At 45.0% G+C, this 24,830-nt stretch overlaps 1 protein-coding gene across 1 annotated transcript; it reads left to right on the top strand.

Moving 5' to 3' along the window:
• Positions 1–14,991: 14,991 nt before the first annotated feature.
• LOC136434970 (uncharacterized) lies at positions 14,992–24,549 on the top strand. The gene is made up of 3 exons (XM_066428104.1): positions 14,992–18,844; positions 19,125–20,383; positions 20,695–24,549. The coding sequence occupies exons 1-3, from the start codon at positions 14,996–14,998 to the stop codon at positions 23,120–23,122; spliced, it is 7,536 nt and encodes a 2,511-aa protein (XP_066284201.1). The 5' UTR covers positions 14,992–14,995; the 3' UTR covers positions 23,123–24,549.
• Positions 24,550–24,830: the final 281 nt, after the last annotated feature.

The following is a 24,830-nucleotide window of genomic DNA, read 5'->3' as shown; positions in this document are numbered from 1 at the left end:
GATATTTCTTTGCGATCGATTCGCGCTTTACAAACACAAAAGAATAACCGTCGTACGATAGTTGTCGACCGATACACATGTCGGTTTTTCAGTACACTATATGTGAGACCCATCTAACCCACAGGGTCGCCAAGGCAGAATAGAACCGACCGCATCGCAGATGGCGAGGAAGGAAGAAGAAAAAAAACTGTCATAAATCAATGTCGATCTGAAAAGCCCGGCATGTGTTCTTGTTTCTTACATTTCGGTGACCAGGATGCAGGTATTGACTATAGCAAGTCCGGCTCGGTTTGTGCATGTTTGAACGGGGTCAGGGGGCGAAAGCCATAAGAATAGGAATGTGACACAAGTAAACATATATCTATCAGCACTTATAAACTGACAAATAAAGGACTGTACCAATTATGTTAACAGTACATCGTTCTTTAAACTATATCATTGAAAAGATATAGAACTTTGATTAAGGAGTTTGTAGACCAGAAGAAAGAATCCATCCCCTCTAAAGGAAAGAGAGGGATGTCAGAACATTCCGGTAAACTATTCAAATACTATGAAACTTCTTAAATGCAATACTGTACCTCGCTTAATTTTTTGCCATACCTCTATGGCACCATCCTTTCACTATTCGCGGCCCACATCATTCTTGGCATCTTACATGTACCTAGTAGTAGAAGACATTTATTTCAAGGTCGGCTATAAAAGCTGTGAAAACGTTTGAACATTTATTGGCTTGTTGTTGTACTGCACAACGCGGGTCAACTCAATGCAGGCCCCCCATCGTACAGACCCAGTGCAACATACGTCCATCGCATGCTGCTGCGAGTCGTCACCACTGTACTACAAGTAAATAGTCATCTCCAAGCAGATGTGGGGAGTGAAGGTTGGAACATATTTCACCTATCCTATTTCTGCAAACACCCTGTCCTCCTAACATTAGGATGGTGCAGTCGGTGTAAAAATCACTACTTTACCTTACAAAATCGAAGATCATCAAAAGTAGCTATGGTGATCTCATGACCTTATGCTATGTATAATAAAGCCTCGAATGTGACTGGACATCGACTCAACAGTACCCACATACATACAAGGTCAACGATCACAGCATTGGCTCCCCTGTTTGCTTCGGGCAACAGGCTTTTAATTAAAAGGACGGGCTTAGATCTGGGGTTGCACATCTCTTTGATTTGTAGAACAAATAGTTTCCTCTCTGAGGACACCTGGCCTTGACGAAGATTTAGAAAGCTTTGCCAAGTTGGTTGATGTGACCCACATCTTCAGTGAACTGCCAAGCCTAGTAGAGGGCCTGCAAGAACAGAAGGTGCTAGCGAAATAGTGCAATCGGAGAGTTGTGGTGCTGATACACGTGTAGGCGTGATGTTTTTTCGTTAGCTGATAGTGCAATGATGCTTCGCTACGGCTCGCGTATTTAGCCAGGCACACCGGGTCACCCCTACTCTTATCGATAGGTGTGTTAGATTCTTTTACGTGCAGAGGTTTGCATGGCGCTTGAGGCTTACGCCTGAAGCTCCCTCATACACGGGGCCGCTAGCTTTACGTCACCATCCGAATTGACGCATGCAATCCCTTTCAACATGTCCGAGCTGGGGCCGACCCTGGGATCAAACTCTGGCCCACGGATCCACGGAATTTGATCCAAATGCCCAAGTAGCAGGGTTGAGCGTCATCACTATACTTATAGCTTAGTCGCTTTACCAGTGGGTGTTTTGAAATAACCAGGTGAAAAGGATACGCCGTTCACAAATGTTATTATGATATCCATCTACTGCTCAGTGATGAGGCAGGTGGACTAAATCGGTCCAGATGTTGTCTATCTAGAAGGGAAGTTAATACTTAGTAAGCCGTATTTCCTCCAGCGAATGGACTGACAGTTCTAGCCATATCGTAGTATTTGTTTACAAACATCATAATCTCTACCAAAAGTAAAAGCACCTAATTATCTCTTCCGGACCAGAATCCCTCGAGTGAGTGAAAGGGAAGTGTATTAACGATAGAGCAGATGATACTTGTTTCATTTTTTCGCCAGAAGCTAAAGCCTATCTCAAGTTCATGCACATAGGCCAGTGACGAGCTATGTCAGCTGCCTGCCTGGTTATATATCATAGGGAATATGTCAGTTCGTATTAGGATATACTTGAATATATAACAAATGGGGCGATCAGCTCTGCTAAAAACAAATGCAGGCATTGTACTGGTTCATGGACCTCTATTCCATTAGCCAATATAGAACAAGGACATACTACTGGTGAAGTCTACTATCTGTCTTTGCTTAAGTGGATACATAAACAGTACTCGTCCAAAGGTTATGATAAATTGTCGAATCTTTAAAAGCAGTAATTAAAAAAAAATGCCAAGATGTCTGATTGATATGCTGTCCGTTGAATCTCGCAGCCCAGATTTGTATCAAACAGGTCAAACATTGAATACCCATTGCGTGTATCATCGTCCGCTAATTGCATTGATGATTTAATAGCTGTCTGCGCGTTGACCTAGAATGTAGAAACTCTATCTCCAAGAACCCACCAAGACGCCGTGGAAGAGTCTGCGGCATGTCGAGAGTCTTAGAAGACGTTGTGGGGAATGCTTAGATCCCCCTCTATTGGTAAACACAGTCGGCTCGTAATTGCCGCTATAATGTCGGCCTAATTGGAGAAGGAGGGCAGGGTTCGACTGAGGTGGGCCTACAGGGATCACGGAGGGATGCGCGGCATATCCGCCCGGCCTTTAATAACCACGGGCTGCGTCTGTTAAGAACCCAGCCTACCGAACACTGGAGACAAAATCCTCCAGGTGGTATATGGACCATCTCGGCGTCTTGGAACGGCTCCAAGACTCGCAGACATGTGGTGTAGCTCAAGACAATTTTGCCAGGGTCACTGACATATTGATAAATGAAATCGCGAGTCGTCCTCGGTACTATCACGGCTACCCGACACTTTTAGATCCCCAGTCCACTAGACGGCGGCCTAAATTAGATTTGTGAAACCCTTGACTTCATAACTGGAATATCATGAAAAATGTAAAAGTATGACTGAAAAGACAACAAAACACACAAGGCGTAAAAGGCTCGTCTTTTTTTCTATGAAATTCGTTCAGCACTCTGTCAAATAGCTCGGTCGCCGCCCTGGTAGAATGTCAGGTATTACGATGAACTGTGAAAGGCGGTTTCGCCAATCGATAATGGACTTTGCACTGAAGTTTTCTAACTTAGTTCACGTCTAAGGTTGGTATACTAATGATAATAGTATAAACAGATAACCATTCTCCTTATACGTCCCATTAGGTTGGTATTAGTATATAGAAAAAGGCACTACGAAGATTCAAAATCAATCCGTTTTTGATACCTTTTCATTAGGAATATAAAGCTCTCTTTTTTCGTTCAAAGCCTTACTGGTTTTACTTGTTCGTTCAACACTGACATCAATATTTTGAAACCAGAATCCCAGTTGCAGGCCTACCGTTCCACAGCCTTGCACACGTCATCTTTCATCACACATGACTCGCGTGGTGGGACGCGCTGACCTGGCCTTCACGCAATAGTGGGAGACTCTGCCCACGTCACTGCTAATCTAACCCTTAAGTTTTTCACGGAGACACCTGCTACGACCTCGACCCAAAAATTCACCTTTTGATTGAGATACTTTTCAATTAAGACCCCCTCGCCCCGTGTCGTGTACCATTTACTCTACAGTCTCTACATTCTATTCACGAACCATTGTTATCCACAAGGGGTGGGGACACGCAACGTTTTCTCCGGATGAAAGTGACCCAAATTATCAATTGCATCGTTTTCGAGATAGAAAGTGTGCGTTCTTATCTAAAATCGAAGTTTTGGAAATGTTCCTTTTAGTGCTTAAGGGGAACGCATGCCTTTGGCATTTCACATTACAAGTGACGACAAACCGCTGTCTGTCTTTGCTGCAAACTTCCATCTGGACTTGAAAGTGTTAAAAGCACTGATGAGTGTTTCAAGCACTTTCCTTGCGGCTAGGATTAACCCATACCGCCCTTTTTCGGCTGCCATGGTAACGGCTTGAGGGGAGGGAACTCCCCGCCCAGACTTAAATCATAACTTTCTGCTAGAAGCGCCGATCTACCTTTTACAGACCTTTCCGCCCGTATGACGGCTGTTCCACCCTACAGTCTCTTTCAAACCCTTTTTCAACATCTTTCTGAACAACAATAGAATCTAATTGCCTGAGCGTGGCCCCAGAACTGGGCCAGGGCAGCAACTTAGCGTAGAAAATTACGACGCGTTTGAAGTTTCGCGCTGTGGGTACTAATGACTGGTATCACAAAACAGGAAGAAAAGGTCTCCATCCACCGCCCGTGGGCTTCGATTATCATTCCCAGCATCTCTGTGCAATACTTCTCGAGATTTGTGGAAATTAAACAACCATTCGTCTTCTTCTGTCCCGTTTTGTTGGCCCCGCCGCAGACGCGGAGCTAAACTGAGGCCTTCGCACGTTGCTGTGGAACATGCCACGCGTGGTGGGTCGGGTTTGCATAGCCGAGGGGTCCGACAGAAGCTGAAGAATCCACTGCCCTGACCGTGTAATCCGGACACCGTCCTGTCCGCACTCCTGGGACGACCCGAGGGGTTAGTCGGTCGCGTGTGCGAAAGGCCCCAGATTCTGAGAGACGGCGCTACTTGTAGCTAGGTTCACATCAATCAGAAGCTGTGTGAGTACGCGGGGTGCGGGACCGATCCTGACAAACGGTCCGAGCAGAGGGTCATTCCGGAAAGCATCTGTCACGCTCCTGACCGCGCAAGTCCCAAAGTCGTCAGCGGCGATTTCCGATCTTAATAAGACGAAGATATAGACCTGTTCTATTCTACAGAAGCCAGAGCTGTGCGTATTCCAGGGCTGTGGGCTAGGAAAGTTCAGACGCGGAGCTGCCTGCCACCTGGATTAGTCCTTGGGGCTACAAGGGATATAGCGAGCAACAACGTGCCAGGGATTTGGAGTGTGCTTAGTCTATCGCCAGAGGACCGAGTGAGGACTTCTTATAAGATCACACTTGCGGCTTCTTCTGCCAAAAAAGTAGGGAGATTTTCCGTTTGTCCAGGTGTGGGTCGGATATTGGATGGAGAGAAACAGACCTGTGACTGTACAACTACACAGAACAGTGATTTTGAAAAACATCAGAATCCCTGTAAAATCTGGGAGCACCTCAGTGCAGTAGGCGTGGTCGTTAGCACCAGCGGTTTTCAGTTGTGTGCACGAGACACCGATATCTTCCCAAACTTGGTGCGACTGACCCCCCGGAAAATTTGCCAGGCAACTTCGTACGGAATTCCGTCGCCGTCCGAGGACATCGTCAGAGCCCCGGCTGCGCTGTGCGGTTGACGGTGTCGACTTGGCCGGTCTGTCGCTCCGAAGGAAACGGTGAGTGAAACCGGAGTGTTTTATAATCATGAATCAATTAGGAACGAAGGAAAGAACGGGGGCTATTCAGAGGTGATTAATGTTGATAAGATTGAGAGCATGTAGCTACGGGCCTGCGCGTCCCATGGAGACCTTAGCGGTTACCTTTGCTAGGTAGTCGGTAATATGAGCCGTTTGGGCTTTTAGTACCACAAGATATCACTGTCATTTCCAATCTTGGTGCAACAGTGTATCAAAATTGACATACATACAAGTAGTATTTATAAATGCTAGTGTTTTCTTGTGTTTGATAGCTACGTTTGTAGTGTCTAGACAGCAGAAAAGGGTAGTTAGAGTTTCTTCCACATCGGGATCTTCTCCAAGTTAAGAATTGGGCAAGAAGCCCAGAAATTACACTTTAAAGGTTTGTAATTCACTCCAGATTGGAGAGGAAGTCTCGATAGCTGTATATTCGTGTTGTGCGAAAGGGAACTAGCACAGCATAAGATTGAAACCAAACAGGACGGCCTATACCGTTTCAAAACTGTGTTAACCCGAGTGTCCAGTTTATTTTTACATCACTGTTGAGATTCAAGTTAGCTGTACCTCAGGGATGCAATGCTTATGTTTTATTTGTCAACTTGAAAAACGGCAACATTAAGTCACGGCCACAACTTTTCATATGGCTCAACGCATCATTTACACCTTTGTCCATCGGAGCAAATAGCCACACTTTTCCTAACGTCAAGCCAGCGCAAGAAAACGTTAGCTTAAACATTCGTACACAAATGCGACTTTTGGAGGTGAACCTTGCACATTTAACAACCCGCGGTCTGCGTTCATGACATGGGAGATGGTTTGAGGTTAGATAACCGAGGGTAGGACGTGTGATTGATTAGCTGAATGTGTACCGATATATTTTTGCTGCGACCGGAGCAAATTCTTGGTCGCGTCGAGGTCGTACTGTCGCAAGTGGCATGGAGACCTACAGACAAATATAAACCGCACATCCTCCTCCATGGAGAGTCAAACGGACCTGAAAACGTTTAAGTCGCGTTCCAAGGTGAGATAGAGTTCAAGTCTAAGGTGAAGGGAATGAGGTTTTAGCGGCGGGACAGGTTTGAGTGGGTCTGTGCACTTGGCCGAGCAGAGGGGAGTCGGCGGGAAAGGGCGGAATAGTCGATCCGTGTGTATCAACGAGGGTGGGTCAGGGGGGCCAAGGGTTCAAGTATGTTCCAATTGGGGCTAGTGGAGGGGGTTGCTAGTGGCCTAGAAATATCCTCTTGGTGGACTCGGGGGGTTGTGAGCAAATATGATATCTGTAGACTAATTAGTGAGTGTTCTATCGTACATCTACAAAGTGTACGGTAAGCCTTTTTATTAGGAAACTCTAAGAGCAAAGTGATGGGGTTCTTTTTTATAGGATATATTTATAGGATATATAGCTATATCTATATAGGGCTTATCCACATGTAATACATATGGCTGAGATTGAGTTTGTTGCCAAATGAATGTTTATTTTCCTTACCTCCTGTGCGTATCAACTGTTGTTATTTGTGTTTTCTTTACCAATGGAGTTCTGTGTCCATCTTACTTTAAAGGATTACACTATTTGAATAAATAGTGCGTAGAGCGGGGCGAAATGTTTGATTTTAAAAACAGATAGACATCAATACACCGTGATTAATGATTATTCAAAATGTTATGAAATTCGTGAAACGGAAGAATTATCTGTTTGTTTTTGTAATTAACGTACTTTAGCCTTACAACATTTGCTTATGTACATGGAGACCTAATTTTCTTGTCATGTACAACATGTACGACAGCTAACTCGTCCACAAAAACAAACAACAGGAAAAGGTTGGCAGGTATTCCACACTGGCGTCCGCTGCTTTGGTTTGGGTCGGGTTTCCTTTCTTCTGCAATGACAGGGGATGTAATTATAGGTGGCGTGCTCTCCTGTGGTGGCGACAGGGAGAGAAAGTATGCAAAAGGTAAATCAAAGTAGTGGAACCAAAAGAAATGGATCGCCGGAGTCTGCGACAGCGCCAGGCGAATAGTTTTCTTTTAGCTTGAAAGAATCTTTAGACAGGATCGCACATTGTGGTGGTTTAATTATATGTTCGTGCCAGTCCAATTGTCACGCTGGCTTCTGTAGGATCTGAAAAGAGGTAGAAAAGATCTGGAGATGATTCGGAAAGTATAACCTCTTATACAAGACTGAGCTACTCTCCATGACTAGGAGACGGTACACGGAACAGAACTATTTCAGCTATTCTGAAGAATTCAGCTATGCGTCTCGTGAACAGGGCGAAGGAAACTATAGCCTAGAAAGCAACAATAACGTCAACAGAACGAGTAACCAATAACATTCTCAAGTCGCTTTGATTTAGATAATCAGACAGGTTTGCCCACACGACTTTCAGTGATTTCCTAATATGAGCTCGACTCGTGGTACAAATCGAAGAATTTCACTTGAGCGCTTCACTCATAAAGATTGGGTCAATTTAGAGTTGCGTCCAAACATGTCAGGCACGCACAGCATTGCGGTGGGCTGTTTACGTCCAGTCTAATTTGCGGACCATACCGATGCCATGACGGACGTGTTTGTGGCGGTTATGTCGCGGGATGGTGCTAGTCCTTGCTGGGCTGGCCGTACAGAGGCTTGGCGTGACCCAGGTCAGCCGCACGCCAATCTGAGCTGGACATGTTTATTGTTCGACTACGGGAGGCGACAGCTTCCTTTTCTTGTCAACTACAGTAGCAGGACCCTAAATCCAAGAAACAGGAGGCGCGAGCTCAACTATTTTACAACAGGGGCGATTACGTACACGTGTAAAACTTACATCTACAGCTTTTGGGTGATGGTTGCTGGATACATACCGCAAGTCAAATACACATAACTCGAGATTCATCACATATTCAATTTTCGGAATTATGTAGCCATTGAAATAGTCGATATTGAAAAAAATGCTTGTGCACATGCTTCCCACATTTCCTTGTCCAGTAGTCCAGTGCAGCACTTACTGACAAAAATAGTCTGCAAAAAGAATCAGTCCGCCATGCCTATAAATTACATGTATAATTTTGTGGAGGTCTTGATTGTTCCAGAAGCTCTTCACGCCCTGTCGGAAGTCCTTGACTAATCGATTATTTCTCCCTCACAAGTCCTGTCCATCACCTTTCAACGCCAACCCCTCCCTATAGAGGGACAGGTCGCACAGCCTGGCCTCCTTACAGCATCCGTCCAGAGGCATGGAATATTTATTGTTTGTTGTCAAACCTGCAGGAGAGGACAGACCGACGAATGTTTACATATTTGTGCTCACCGTTCAAACGCCTGACCGGACAACTTAGTTACTCGATGGAGTTTGCAATAGTCAAAATGATTATAATATTATGCCGTTATATCTGAGGTACATCTGCTATTACATTTCCACCATTGATACAAAGGAGCCAGAAGACAGACGAATGTTTACATTTTTGTGTCCACCGTTCAAACGTCTGACCATTCTACTTAGTTATTTGATGAGTTTGCAAGAGCCAAAAGGATTATAACACACTATCAGCCCATCGGCCATTATATCTGAGACACATCTGCTGTTACATTTTCACCATCACAAAGAAGCGAATTCATCTAGTAGATTATAATTCTTGTACCAGATTGACAATGTATACATGTATTTGTAAACTATTTCTTTTGTTGTGACCTGTACTTAATATACATATAAACATATATGTACAATGAAGGTCTTCATTCATTAATCATAATCGTTATTATCACTGCCGATCTTGAGCGACGTGCATCTCCACTTGCCATCTTATCAACATCCGCTAAGACCCCCATTCCACTAGGACGGCGCTCTCGCCGCGCTCTCACGGCGACGTCAATTTGGCCAGATCGCCGTGAGAGCGCCGCCAGCGCCGTGAGAGCGCCGAGAGCGCGGCGAGAGCGCATTGGGAGCGCGGTGAGAGCGCCATGCGCGCCATGCGCGCCGTCACCTCGGCGATGGTTTTGAACATGTTCAAAACAGTCGCCGTGGGCGCGCCGAGCATGGCGATGGGATCAAAGGGCCGCAGCGAGGGATCAAAGGGCCGCAGCGATCAAGGATCGCAGCGAGCACTCTACGAGGATTGAATGATTGAATGGTCTTAACTGTAGTTCAAACAAATTTCATTCTTGAAGCGGTGTATCTTGAATTTCTGGGAATTTTGTGGTCAAATCAACATTTTCCTAATGGGCACTACAAATTGACGAATAACTACTAACTAAGTACTTGCTTCCATTCAAATTAAATTCCCTCCAAGTTTTATTGTCTGTGGTTCAAAAAGTGTTTAACAATTCTGTGATTTACGTTTCTATAATAACGTAGCATGATAGAATATATTTTTCTATAGCAAACAGGTTACATGACAGACAAAAAAAAACATATTTGAACAAATATATAACTTAAGACACACACTAAGCGACCGTGCAGCGATCAAAATTGAATCTGTTTTCCCCTTGATTTTATCATTCAAATAAGATGCAAGAGGTAAAGGTACGACTGAGAAGACAACAAAGCACACAAAACGAAAAGAAAATTCGTTCTTTATCTCTAGAATTCGTTGAGTGATCTGTGAAATCTTTGGTCGCTCATAAAAAGTTGCGGACATTTGACATTTTGGTCGCGCTGAGGTCGCCGTAGAGATTCCACTTGAGCACGTTTTCCAGGAAATCGGCGCCTCTCACGGCGCTCTGGTCGCCGTGAGGGCGCGGCGAGAGCGCCGTCCAAGTGGAATGGGGGTATAACTCAACCACGTCGAAGGGCACCCTTTGAAAAGTGCTTCTATCAAACCAGAAATCGCTCAGTTTAGCGAATCGTGCAGGATCTTTGCTTCTCGACGAGACAGGGGATTAACGTGTTTTGTGTAAGGGAACCTCAGAGTATAATACCTGCAGAACTCGTTAACCTAAGGTCTCGCTGGACGTGCCCCTCGTGTTGAACCCAATTACCATACGGCGTACAGGGGGAATAATGGCAGTGGCACGGCCGTGTGTGTGGGAGAGCGCAGAAAAGGACGCTGATGGCATGGCTGAAGCCAAATGTACAAATTGAGACAAGATGCACAGTCTAGAAACGACTAAAATAATTAAGTACTCACATTTAGAATAAAGACTCTGCTTGACCAAATTCAAAGTCACAATGCAAGTGTACAAGACAATACCTGATATAAAATGTCTAAGCAGGTGTCTCACTGGACTCCATTTGCGGCACGTTGGCGGCCTCGCTGCGACCTAAATTGGATTTGTGTTACTAGTACCCTTGGCTTTATAATGGGAATATCATGCAAAATGTACACGTATGACTAAGAAGACTATAGACTCAAATTTAGAATAAAGACTTTGCTTGACCAAATTCATATAGTCACAATGCAACAGTGTACAAGACAATTCCTGACAGTTGCTTTCCCTGCCATTAGGACCCAGTGAACATAATGGGCTACTGTTGCACAGAAGTTAATTTAAGACCGGTGGATTTTACGCAGGCTAATAGATCCAGGACCCCGTGAAACAACAGAAATGACTCTAGTTCCAGTTGATACAGATGGGAATGATTTAACGTCCATTTCCCATGAAGTGAAAGATTTAACCCTCTACTAGTCTATTCGACCGGTTTGACGGTTATATATAGTACAGCTGTAGACATTAACCATGATGTAACTTTTCCTGTTTTAAATGAGACATTTGTGGCTGCGATTTTAGAATACAGTGTAGGCCCATTTCTGTTTCCGTTTCTTAAAATCAAGGATTCTAAGTTGTGCAACAGACACACAAACTAAAGCGTGTGTGGTCTCATTATTACTTCCTGAAATCAAGTTCAGACCGTGTGAACCTCGCCAGTCCTTATTTCCAGTTGCCCAGTCTAGGTCAGGGTCATTTCCACGGTGAACTACTTAACCTATACTTACCTCTGATCAATCAAATATGTTCCTTCCATTTTTTCTCGTTTATGACGCGTAACAAAATGTTTTTCACTTGATCAAATAGACCGAAGCACGGCAATCATTGGAAATATCCGTTGCTATAAATCATCATCTGTCAATGGCTTTGAAAATGCGCACATATCATTTCAATGGCTTTGTACTTCATCCGCATTTTATAATATAACGTGGGAACAACCAGGGTGGCGTTGATATAAAGTTACGTTTTTAGCGGTGCTTGAAAACCTCATTTGTTTCACTTTTGGTTCCTTTGGTGAAGTATTTAAATGGCTACTAATCCCAGCAAGCCACATGATACGTAAGCCAATGCCAAAATACACCAAACGACGGAAGTCCCTTTACCCTGCCTAACCAACTGCAAGTGCATCATGCTGGAAATGAACTTGAACGGTCATGCCCTGTCAGATGGCAATTATCCAGTGGAGGGCACGTTATGTTGTAATAGCTGCTACTTACATTTGACTACTCTACAAGGGGCTTCCCCGCTGGTGTGGGATCAACCAAGGAGTGATTCTGGGTGGCTTAACTTTTCTCTTGTGACTCTAATGGCTATGAAAACGTTGTATGTTCCTTAGGAGAATCAATGTCCCTTGGGTCACTGAACCTGGTTTATTCTTTAACGCCTCAAAGGCTGGTGCTTCATAGACAAATTTATCGCATCTATAAGTATAAAAGCATTGTATTTCTCTTGATCCCTCAACAGGGATGTCCGTAGCTTCTGTGCAGTCTTGTCCCCATGTTGTTGTGATCTATGGTTCTGATGACGTATGAGGTGACCCAGACAGATATCAGGTTATATTGTTCCACAGCTGTCGTCTGACTATGCGCTGCGACATCTGCTGGGGGTGGACTTCGCACCATCTCGTTGTATCTCCCCTTAGAGTTAGAACTCAACCGTCGCTCCTCAGCCAATCAGGAGCAGTGATTTCTTATGACTAAATCAACTTAGAGCGTTTGTACATACATAGCGTTTCCATTGGTTACATTGCTATGGTTCTAGGCTAACTTCTAGCCAAAGCTACAGGTGGTGGTGACAGATCTCTTGGCAGGCTGGCAAGTCGATCGACTGATGGTTCTGATGGCACTAGCTTACAGTATCTCATAAATCGCTAGCGAGCTTCGATCCTACGACAAAACAAGTAGAGTCATCACGCAAGGCCAAAGTAATTTTGAGTCTGAAATATATTCTTAATAACGCTACTTTTGATAGTTAATATAATGCCTTATAATACATGTCTCTACCTGAAAATGAAATAGATATGCACTTTTCGTCATTAAATGCTCATCACAACGTGCGATCAAGTCGTCATCACAACCAGTGAATATTGATTTACACGGTTTAAACGGCTTCATGTTGTTGCTGATGATTATCAAGCATTGGAGAGTTTTTCTAGTAACAGGACTTGTGTTTTGTTTGTTTAAATCCAAGTAAATCAGGGCACTTTGCCGAGCTTTCATGGACTCAAACATAGAGTACAAAGGTGACAAAATTTGATTTGCGACCTTGACACCAGGCGGTTTCAGGAACGTTACGGTATCGAATAGCACGTTGTAGACGTCAAACGGTTTGAATTTATGCCACTGGCACGTATTTACAGCCATGCAGGGTCCTTGGGGTCAACTTTTTGTTTCCTTTGAAAAACAAGTAGAAGGAAAACAAGGACGACAAATACATTGATATCTTCAGTCAGTTTGTGGACGACAGTCCTCTCTTCACCGCGGAATCACTATGGATGCAAGCTTGATGGCGATTGGCTACAAGGTTACGAAAAAAGCTGCTGAGCTTGCCAACTTGGCAAGAAACATACTCTCAAGAGAAGAAGAGACTATAATTGCAAGGGCACTGTCAATGTGGTGTGGTCTTTGACAGCTTTGTTTGTTGTGATTAGCACTGCCACCAATCATGGCACATTTCCCTAATGCAGTCTCCCAGTATAAGCGACTCCCAAGGGATTTGCAGACAGCTCCTACAGCGACACCGTCGGCCAACTGGCGTCATGCCACCGGAGCTGTCATGCCGGTGTACTCGTGTCATTTGTATCATCCGTGTAAAAAGCTTCCAGACGTTCTTTGTGGAAGACAACGAAAGCATGCTAGGCTTCCGACGTAAAGAATGCTTTGTCGACGTCGTGTTATTGTTGTTTTGGTAAGTGTCGTGCACTTAAGACAAATCATCGATATATTTTAATAGAAATACATTTGACAATGTATAACACCCACGGTCTACAAGATACAAATTCAAGGTTAGATTTAGAACAAGTAATTATCCATATGAAGTATAGCTAGCTAGCTGGGGCGTGGGCTGTTCATCGTGACGAAGACCACAAAATGTTACCAAAGTCTCACAGGCAGCAACAAAGTGCCATTGGAAGCTTGAACCCATCACGAGTAAAGCACAGGTTCAAAGTAACACGTTTGACCTTCTCTTTAGCCCTGGCTTGAATGGGGGTTATAATTACCTGACAAGTACAAATACGTGCCTCTCATACAAGTTACATGTGGTGGGAAACATGGCCAGGGTGCCACGAACTGTCCAAGGCTTCACTCGATCTTTCTGTCAGTTCGGGTTCACGGGCAGGGCGTCCTCCTGTGCGCGATGTGGACACAGCAGGAAGTGGTTCAACTGAACAGTCCTCTAACCCAGATGTTTATGAACTGGAAATGGAACAATCGCAGCGCAATCCTCAGTAATCATCTAAACAAAAAGACACCTGGGCGATTGACCTGTAGGGTAATACCAGGCGCTATGGTCTTTCTTTGGAAGAGTTCTTACATTGACCGCGAACAGCTATCATCAGTCGAGGCTGTATTGTTCTAGAAGATCACCAGAGGGCGGGCAATGTTGATTTGAAGCTTTCACATGTATATGACTGGTGGTGAACCACAAGTATGTTGTATAAACGCTCGCCAGAAGGGCTTTGACCTTGCCGGTAATCACGGTGCTTAGCGCCTGAAGGGAAACAGACTGTTGGCAAGGACTCCGCCTGTGGCTGCTCGACATTGCCCTTTGTAATCATACCACAGCCTTGGCACATCTGTAGAGAGTCACATCGCTTGACTCTAAAGCCGTGCATCGGGCAGTGGATCTAGAAGGACAGCTGTGGAGCAAAGTATTCTAGTGTCAAGTACATGGTTACACGGTTTAACATGACATTCGTAGCTAGATCTCGCTATCAGTAAGGGATGTACACAGTTAAATCCAGAGTGGAGAGAGGGGATAAGAGGTTTATAGACTCCATACTGTACTGTTGGGACAGGCATAATACAATGTAGCCTCGGAAAGAAGGAAGGGACGACAGGTGTGTCAAAGCGTCTCATATTGATGTAGTTGCTATGTAGCACGTGTTTGATTCAGTGAGTTTTAAAGACTTTGCATCAATCAATGGAGTGTCCAGAGACAACGACCTAAAGGGGTGGTACATTTGAACTGACTGTGAGTCAACGGGGTCAACGAAACTGATCACAGCTATGCGTTTATTCATTCATTCATTTATAAGTTGAAGTTTTTTGCTCGTTCGACATAAACAACAATATAATCTATAATCTAAGTTGTGCCCATGAAAGACGGGATTATATATTTGTATCATGTCAATATTCCATATTGTTGCAGAATCATCAGAACAATGGATGGACGGAACAGCATAATGACGTCATGGCTGATGCTGGCCTCCATGTGCCTCATGTTAGCGGTGACCTCTGCCCAGTCCTGCTCACCTGGCTGCACGTGCTTGGGACCGATGATGATCTGCAACAGCGCTGGTCTCAGGAACGTCCCGCAGAACATCCCCTCAACAACAACACATCTCTATCTCAAAAACAATCGAATTACCATCATTTACAGAGAGGCTTTTGCAGACGCACCGAATCTTTCCGTTCTCCATCTTGGCAGCAACTTCTTGAGCAACCCGTTCATCCAAGAGGGCAGCTTCGACAATCTTGTTAATCTTGAGACCATCGTTCTTTCCGACAACAGGTTGTCTTCCTTTCCCTATCGGAAGTTGCGTGGACTGCAGCCTAAGCTCCAAAACCTGGACCTCTCAGGCAACCTCATCAGACGAATTGAGCCAGGAGTGTTGTCCCAGTTCAAAAATCTCCAGGAACTTCTCCTAGCGAGAACAGGTCTGAGCTACATCTCGCCTGATACATTCATAGGGCCAGCGCTCCTGCAGACATTGAACTTGGACTTCAATAACCTGTCAGTCATTCCAACAGAAGCTATTCAACAGCTGGCTGAACTAAAAAAGCTCAGTCTGCGAGGTAACCCTATATCTAAGGTAGCTCTAGATGGCCTTTCTGTTCTGAAATATCTAGATGTCGGCGAGATGAAGTTAACTGAGCTAGGCGAAGATGTCTTCCAGTCGATGCCGTATCTGGTAATTCTACTCCTAGATGGGAACAAATTGTTGAGCCAGGTAGGACCAAGTGCCTTTTTGTCATTAACAAGGCTTAAGTATCTGACTCTGCACAACTGCGGACTAGTTTCTCTCCCACCAACCACGCTGGACGCGATGTGGTCGCTACAATCTGTTTCACTCAATCAGAACCCATTTCGCTGCGACCAGGACATCTGCGGCATAGTCTGGTGGCTGCAAGAAACAGAAGTGGAGCTTATAAACGGGGACAACATCACCTGCAACCAGCCTAGTGGTTTAGAAGGCATGCATGTAAATGTCACCATCGCGGAAGGAGTTTGCCTGCCCGAACCAGAAATCCTACCTCCGGAAGAACAGGCACCCGAGGTAACGGACAACGGAAGCGAACTGATTGAAGAAACGTTTGATCCACCTCCAGTTGAAGTAGAAACCGAGAAAGGTGAAGCCGTAGATGATAGAGATGATGACGATGGTACAAATGAAGAGCAAGAGACGGGGCATACCTTAATGGAAAACGGCGAGGTAGATAACGGAAAAGAGGAAACGGAGGAGGTAGTTACCGATGCTCCAATCAGTAGTCCAGAAGAGCAACATAATGTAGAAGACGAAAATAAAGCAAAAGGAACGACAAATTCTGTTGTAGATCGAACTGATCCGTCTATCATCACTCCAGAGGAGAAACCTACAGAGGAAGATATCGATCACACAAAGACTACAACGGAACCAAGAACGAACGTTGATGCTCCAAATGGAGGAGAGTTGGAAACTTCCAAGTCCACGGAGATAGTAGACAATAATACCGAAAAGCCACTTCCACAGCCATCGATCAACCTGACAGAAAGGCAAGAATTGAAAGCCCCAGATTCGGAAGACAGAAAAGTAGAATCAGAAACAGAGGCACCAACTGATCCTGCCAGAACTCCTCGGAGGAAAAAGACCAAGGCCAAGCCCACGACAGCTTATGAAGTGGAAGGAACAGATCTGCCAGACGAGCGGAGGATATATAATGAATGTCCCCAAGGCTGCAGATGTAGACGGTGGTACGTTAACTGTAGCGACAGTGACCTTACTGCTGTTCCACGTAGTCTCCCCGCGTCCACACGTTACCTATACCTATATCGCAACAAAATAACATCTCTACCGTCAGGGGTGTTGAGCTATCTGTCAGAACTAAGGTTGTTGGATCTCACAAGCAATTTGATCACGAACGACGGCCTAAAGGCTGGCTCATTCAAGATGCTCACCAAGCTCGACGCCCTCTATCTCTCGACAAATCGGCTCAGGAGCTTTCCAAAAGAAGAATTAGCACCTATTGCTGACCAGCTTGAGTACCTAGCTATTGCCGGTAACTTCTTCCAAAACATACCGTCCCTCGCCTTCGAGAGATTTAGGAGACTACAGCAGTTATTCATGGGCAATATGCGACTTACTTCCCTTGAACTCAACAGTCTTCGAGGTCTGGAGAATCTGCAAATACTTCATCTTGAGTACAACAAGATGTCGACTGTACCAACACGGGAGCTCATGAACAAACCGTATCTAAAACATCTGAGTCTGAGAGGAAACCCGATCAGAATGGTGAAAGAAGGTTCTTTTCCTCATCTGCAAAGCTTGGAATTGCTTGATCTTGGGGGAACCTCAATAAGAAATATCGGACAGCCGGCGTTTCGTCCTCTTACAAACCTGAGAACACTTCTGTTGTCTGGTAGCTCCAGGTTGGTTCGACTGAAGAAGAAGTCACTGCTAGGTCTGACAAATTTGCGTTACCTGGACGTGACAAACTGTGCCCTCAGGGACATCCATCCGGACGTATTCCGGGACACAAAGAGCATTTACCGGGTGGCTCTCGCGGACAACCCGTTCATCTGCAGCGCCGCCATTTGCCCCATGGTCGACTGGATCAATGAGAAGTTACCCAACACAGACTTCATGAACATAGAGAGAGCGACGTGCGCTGAACCAGACTTTTTGCGTGGAAGGTCGTTACTGACTTTACAGGGAGCTCTGGGACTCCCATGTCGTAGTCGTCCTGCGAATATCGAAGAGTCTCGAAGCATTGCAATCAATCTGGTCGAATGTCCTATCAGCTGCGCCTGTCAGGGACAGTCTGTCGACTGCAAGAACAGAGGGTTGCGCGAAATTCTGACAACATTTCCTTACCAGACAAAGAGTTTGGATTTGGGAAATAACATGATTGGGTCCATCCCACCCGGCACATTTGTAAACCTGCCCAACTTGGAGCGGTTGAACCTTGAAAACAACGACCTTCGCGATGACAGCCTTGTGTCGGGATCCTTCTACGGACTGGGACAACTGAAACATCTGAACCTATCCAACAACCAATTCTCTGTATTTCCTGAAGAGACTCAGACTCTCGGAGAGACACTTGAAGTGCTGGATGTATCAGGGAACAAAATTTCACGGATAGGACCAGAAACGTTCGCGGACTTCGAGAACCTGCAGGCTCTACACATGAAGAGTATGAGCCTGAGGAGGCTGGAGAGGGCATCGCTGACGGGTATGAAGAACCTCACCACGCTTCATCTGGATAGCAACAGGCTAACCATCATGCCTAACAAGGAGATCCAGTCCCTCCGCTCGCTGAAAAACCTGACGATGAGGGGAAACCCAGTCAAACACATCTCCAAGAAGTCCTTGTATCATTTCCCAGCAGTTGAACAGCTTGACATACGAGACATGAGGTTGAAGAAACTGGGGAAAAGGATCTTCAACCAGATACCTTCTCTTAAAACTCTAAAGCTCTCCGGGAACGTTCAACTGTCGTCAGTACACAGGACCTCTCTCGCCGCGCTGAAGAATCTGCAACATTTGGAAATGGATAACTGTAACCTGACAACACTGCCACGGGAGACATTAGAAGATCTAACCTCTCTGTCGTATTGCACACTTCAGTCGAATCCGTGGAAATGCAAGGGGTTGAAGTTCTGCGGATTATACGAATGGTTGGTGCGTGGCACAGTCGAAGTTCCCTTCCAGGACGAAATACAGTGTGGGTCCCCATCTTCAGAAAGGTGGAGACCGTTGAGAAGTGTGTCTATCAATAAGATTTGTCCTACCACTGACACAAAGCCAACCCAGGTTAGTGGGATCTAAACAAGAAATAATTTGTAAGATGTAGCAGTTTTTGCATGCTTAGATCAATAACTATACGGAAGCGTAAATGATCTAGATAGTTTTATATTTCGTTAACCTATGATTGATTTGCATGTAATAGAATGGAATCAAAACCGAAACTGTGTGGTGTGACGATAAAACGTAACAGACTTTAATGAAGTGGTATGATTGATGAAAACATGTTCTTTGATTCATGGGAACATGTTAAAACAACTAATAAGAATAATCGCTTTCACCCTGACAGGTTCCTGAGATCCGGACCACCACTCCTCTAGTGAACGACACTGTGTGCCCGTCCAACTGCAGTTGTAGGGACGATAACTCCGTGTACTGTAGTCACGCTGGCCTTAACGCCATCCCAACCCCTCTAGCAGAAACCACGGCCAGCCTTTTCTTGGACCATAACAACATTTCTGAACTCAACCCCTCAGAGTTTGAAGGGCTACCAAACTTGCAAGTACTAGACTTGACTACCAATTTGCTAACCTTCGACAGTATTGATGATACGACGTTTGCCCCCCTTACGAAGCTGAGGTATCTGTATCTGAGTAAGAACAGATTTACCAGTATCCCTATGTACGTGCCTTCGTCGACATACTATCTAGACGTACAGGGGAACCAGATAACGGGAGTAAGAGAAGATGTTCTCTCAGAACTTTTACGGAACGTACCGTCGCTGAACTGGATCGCATTGGAAGACAACCCATGGCATTGTGATCCCAACGTCTGCACGTTGAGAAGGTTGTTCGACGCGGGAGCCATACGGCTGCCGTACCCAGAAAAGATGCTGTGCAGCACACCGCCGAACCTGAAGAACCTGGCGGTGATGGGGCCTTACATCCAGCAGTTTTGTGAGACTGAAGGTTTCCCGTCCCCGGTCTCTGTGGAGGCAAATGTTACCACAACTCTAGCCACCACGACAGAGCCAACAGCAGTGACTACGAATCCCAGGACGAAGGACTGTCCCTCGATGTGCACATGTACAACCGAAGGTTACGTCAACTGTGCGAACGCAGGTCTGACCAGTCCTCCTTCCAAGCTGCCGGTGAGAACCAGACACCTCAACCTTGCCCAGAACCTCATCCTGTACATCGGGCAGGATGACCTTAGAGATCTCCCCAACCTCAAGGTGCTGGAACTACAAGGCAACGGCATGACGAACACCGGCATTGAAGATGGATTCTTCGAGAGACTTTCTTCACTAGAATACCTCTTTCTGTCAGACAATGAGCTTACATCCGTGCCTGAGAAGCTACCACCAAAACTCTACTACCTGGAGTTACATGCGAATCGCATCAAGGCCCTCCCGAGTCGTATTCTGTCACGGATCTTCGAAAATCCCGCCAAGCTGCCGACACTGACCCTTCACGAGAACCCGTGGACCTGTGACAGAGATCTGTGCAGACTGATACAGTGGATACAAAGCGGGGCTGTACATGTGCCATACAGAGGCCGGATCGTGTGCGACTCTCCCCAGGAGTTCCGCAGGACAAGACTGCTCAGGTAAGTGACTTTGATGGAAGCCTAACTTGGCCATGATCAACCAAGAATTAAGTATTACTACGGATAGGGAATAATCAGGAAAACAACTAAATATGTGATATTCATCACTGGTGTACGCAAGGTAATGATTACTCGAGCAACTGGATACAATTTGGAAACGATTAGACATCGACGTTTCAGACAGTCCCTACCGAAAGACAATGGGTGCTGTCACTATAACGTCTGACCGTTCAGAAATAAATTGCCTGTATCTTATTACCTATAGATGTATAACCTTCATCAACGGATCACTGTTGTATTTTGCATCCTAGGTGGGGAATGACGACCAACTGCAACGACGAGCCCCCGGAAACTACAACTGTCACACTTACGACGACAGATGTACATGAAGAGATAACACCTAGTTGTCCAACTGGTTGCCTATGCAATGTCGCAGATGGCTTCGTGGACTGTAGCGGCATCGGGCTGAGGGAGTTCCCGGGCAACATCCCACCCGGTACAAGGCACCTCTCCCTCGCGGACAATTACGTAGAGGAAATTTCTGCACAATCAGTTGCCCATCTACAAGGAGTCGAGGTCTTGGACATAAAGAACAATAAGATCACCCTTAACGGGTTGTCTGAAGCACCTTTCTCTGAACTCATTGGCTTAAAATTTTTGGTCCTCACAGACAACAAACTGACCCAAATTCCGTCACCAGACACTTTACCCGATAGTCTGAAAGTGCTTCACCTCGACAATAATTACATCATAAGCATACCACCGGAGCGATTCCGAGCCTTGTCCAGGGGACTCCCCTCCCTGGGAACCCTGTCCTTGCGCGGTAACCCATACCGATGTAACCGGCAGTTCTGTGAGTTGTACACCGCCCTGTTAGCCAGTCGCACCATCACCATCCCGTTCACCGACCGCATCTCATGTTACGAATCCCGTGGTCAAGAAGAGCCTTTCATTGCAGAAGCATTCTGCAGCACGCTTGATAAAGACGAAAGCGACGAAAACCCAACTACTCCGACAATAGCGTTTCAGCCGTACCCGACATACCCCGCCATGGTCGACAACGCCGATGCCGGCATAGAGCAGTCAGGACCGACTGTGCCCGCATGCCCAGACGCGTACCCAGCCTCAAAAACAGCCTGTCCAAAGCGCTGTAGGTGCACGCATCAAGTCATAGACTGTATTAGAACAGACATGGAGAAAATCCCGGTGAACCTATTTGGGGACACCAGAAATCTCTTTCTTGAAGCTAACCGGATTCAGGCGGTTCCCTCCTGTACCTTCTGGGGGTTACCACATCTGCAGTTGCTCGATCTACACGGCAATACTCTGAAAAACGAAGGTCTCGATCAAGGATCTTTCCTAGGGATACAAAATCTGACATACATTTATTTGTCAAACAACCTGATCTCAAGTGTGCCAGCCCACCTTCCAACCACATTGCTCTATTTGTATCTTAACCATAATCATATTTCAATGATACCGACAGGCATATTTGATAGGCATGGCAAACTACGGCGACTGTACATTGAGCATAATTTACTCAGAGACAGCGGTATCGAAACGAACTCCTTCCAAGGACTTCGCTCACTCCGTTTCCTCAGCCTCGCTGCCAACCAACTTCTATTCGTACCCAAAAACATGCCACAAAGCCTCACACACCTTGTATTGGATGATAACAAGATAGACTTCCTGCCTCCAAAGTGTTTCCAGGGCCTACACAAACTACAACTGTTGTCTCTCAACAACAACAGCCTTCCAGATCACGGAATCCACTCGGGATCGTTTGCTGGTTTGCACAAACTGACTCGGCTGTATTTATCCAACAACAAACTCAAATCCGTGCCATATGGTCTCCCAAAGACACTTGAAGATCTCAATCTCGACAGAAATCAAATCCCAACTCTAGACCGCTCGAAGTTAAAGAGTTTAGAAAACTTGATGAAGTTGTCTGTTGCGTGGAACAACGTGACTCTACCCGGCATCCCTCCGAAGATATTCGATGACCTTCAAGAAATAACCCACTTGGACCTGGACGGGAACAACATCGAGAGTGTACCTGAATATCTCCCACGAAAGTTGGAAATCTTGAAACTTTCCAATAATCTCATCTCCATGATTCCCAACAACGTTTTCCACATTACGCCTAAGATCACCGAGATCCACCTGGCCAACAACAGTCTCAGCAACTTCGCAGTTCCGCAGCAGGTCTTCTACAACCTGGACGATCTCACCACTTTGGACTTATCTGGGAATTACCTAAACACCGTGCCGAGCGAGCTGCCAGGGAACTTACGGTACCTTTTCCTCCAACAAAACTACATCACAGACATGAAGGCAGACATGTCTCACATGGGCAAGCTGCAATGGCTCGTCCTCGGCAATAACAGATTGACAAGCAGGTACTTCCCACATCAGATATTTGGCCATCTTGGCGAATTAAAACACCTAGATCTTTCGCACAATTATCTGGAAGAGGTGCCCCCTAATCTACCGAGAAGTTTGGAGTTTCTGTATCTGAACAATAACGGCATTGAAACTATTCAGGAGGACACGTTCATGGGGCTACCTTTTCTAAAGGCTCTGGACCTAAGTAACAACTACCTGGCAGAAAGCAGAATAGCGTCAGGGTCACTGAGACGGTTGTCTGCTCTCAGATCGTTAAATCTCTCCGATAATGACTTCAGGAAGCCGCTGGCTAAAACTGAGTTGCCCTATAATTTACAGGAGTATAACCCTTAGATCCAAAACGACTTCAATAAAATCTATCGGCTACGATTCTATTGAAATCTTCTGCATCTAAGGATATTGCTCCAGGGTGGTCATCAATAAATGGAGTTTGACAAGGCTTTTAGTTTCTAGATCTTCACTAAGTGTTGTACTCAATAGATGCAGGTTCTCTTAGAGGCGGACCACACGAAATCTTAAGTTTTTAATCCATTATATTGATGACCATTATTGAAAGAAAATCAATAAAGTCTGCGGTATAAAACGCAAGATATCTCACTTGGTCTTTCCATTCTCAGCATTCCCCCATTTTGCATCGGGGAAAGACATTATTGTACTCAGAACTTATCTGGACCTAAGGGCTGGTACTTTGGCCAACTGTATTCATGACTTGTGTGTTCTCCAATAGCCTAACACCACAACAAATTTGTAAACATGGCCTTTTCACACCCTTCATGTGTGTCATCAAATTTACATTAACACTGATATGTAAGCAAGTGCATTTACAACGCCAACAAAACGGAACAGAAACTACAGAAAAGAGTCTAACTTCGAATTCGCGCTTTGGTTATTTGGAGATCTGTACAAGACAGCATGGATTGCATGGACCTCCAAGACTTTTTCACACCTCTGTCAAGACACATACCTTTCCTCGGATGGGTAAATGCAATTTAAACTTCTTTCAAGAGGCTATTTTTATCCATTCCAATACCATCTCATCACATAAAGAAAACAAAGTCGTCAAATATAAACGAAAAAGATAACCAGTGACAACTTCTGCACATGATTTCCAAGACGCCTTCATCAAAAATATATGAAGAGCTTTCACACTGTCTACCAATTCCACTGCATACTTGCTCCCCAAATCTGTTGTTTGGTTTCTTGTGTTTGTTGGTCGGCTGCGTTGTTGACTCGGGGGTACTTGTAAACAAACAGATGAAACACGAGATAACAGCAACAGAATGTTTCCAGTAAAAATGTTCCTTTCTTATTGAAGGCTCATACAGAAGCGTCTGTTAACATGATGTGCATGCATTACTTGTGTATCAGTACCAATTTGGTGTGAAATTTTGCTTCAGCAACATATATATACTATGAAATATCATAACATAAAACAAACTTGACAAGTTTTTAAAAATCTGCCATGATACAAAGCATAAATTTCTCCTTCAATAGTATATTTCCTTAGGGGTAGAGATGTACATATGTCTGCTTTGACAATATACAAGAGCAGAGAAATAGTATAAGTATGGTCTACATGTATGTTGTCACATCATTATATTCAATTGCAGTACTAAATGTTTATGGCTTACACTGTATGTGATGTACTAGCTATATTTATGTTCACTTGTGTGAGAATTGTACATAATGTTTTGATACAGATGATTGAGTGTAGGCTGTCAACTGTTCACAGTTGGTTCAGAATAAATGGTCAAATCTAATTTGGGTGGTTGTTTGATGCCATGGGGTCACTGCACTTGCAAATCTTTACCCTTGTCTGAAATACTTTGACACGTTTATTCATCCCATGAGGCCTACAATGGATATCACAGTTACAGAGATTTACATATTAACTATATCTTCTGGTGCTAGATGCCTGGGATATTTCATTGAATTCTAACCGCTAGCAACTCGACTACCTTGGGGGCCCATGGTCTGCTTGATTACGCCAAGCAATGGCATGACATTGTCTATTTACCAAATCACACACAGAGCCAATTTA

This window comes from Branchiostoma lanceolatum, chromosome 5, assembly GCF_035083965.1.
Source record: "Branchiostoma lanceolatum isolate klBraLanc5 chromosome 5, klBraLanc5.hap2, whole genome shotgun sequence".
Taxonomy (NCBI): Eukaryota; Metazoa; Chordata; class Leptocardii; order Amphioxiformes; family Branchiostomatidae; genus Branchiostoma; species Branchiostoma lanceolatum.
This window is presented reverse-complemented; position numbering and strand designations above follow the sequence as displayed.

Bases quoted from the DNA above. Each gene is read 5' to 3' on its own strand.
- LOC136434970 (XM_066428104.1), top strand. From the start codon at position 14,996: ATGGATGGACGGAACAGCATAATGACGTCATGGCTGATGCTGGCCTCC. The intron at 18,845-19,124 runs GTTAGTGGGATC...TCACCCTGACAG, and splicing joins CTGACACAAAGCCAACCCAG to GTTCCTGAGATCCGGACCAC. The intron at 20,384-20,694 runs GTAAGTGACTTT...TTTGCATCCTAG, and splicing joins CGCAGGACAAGACTGCTCAG to GTGGGGAATGACGACCAACT.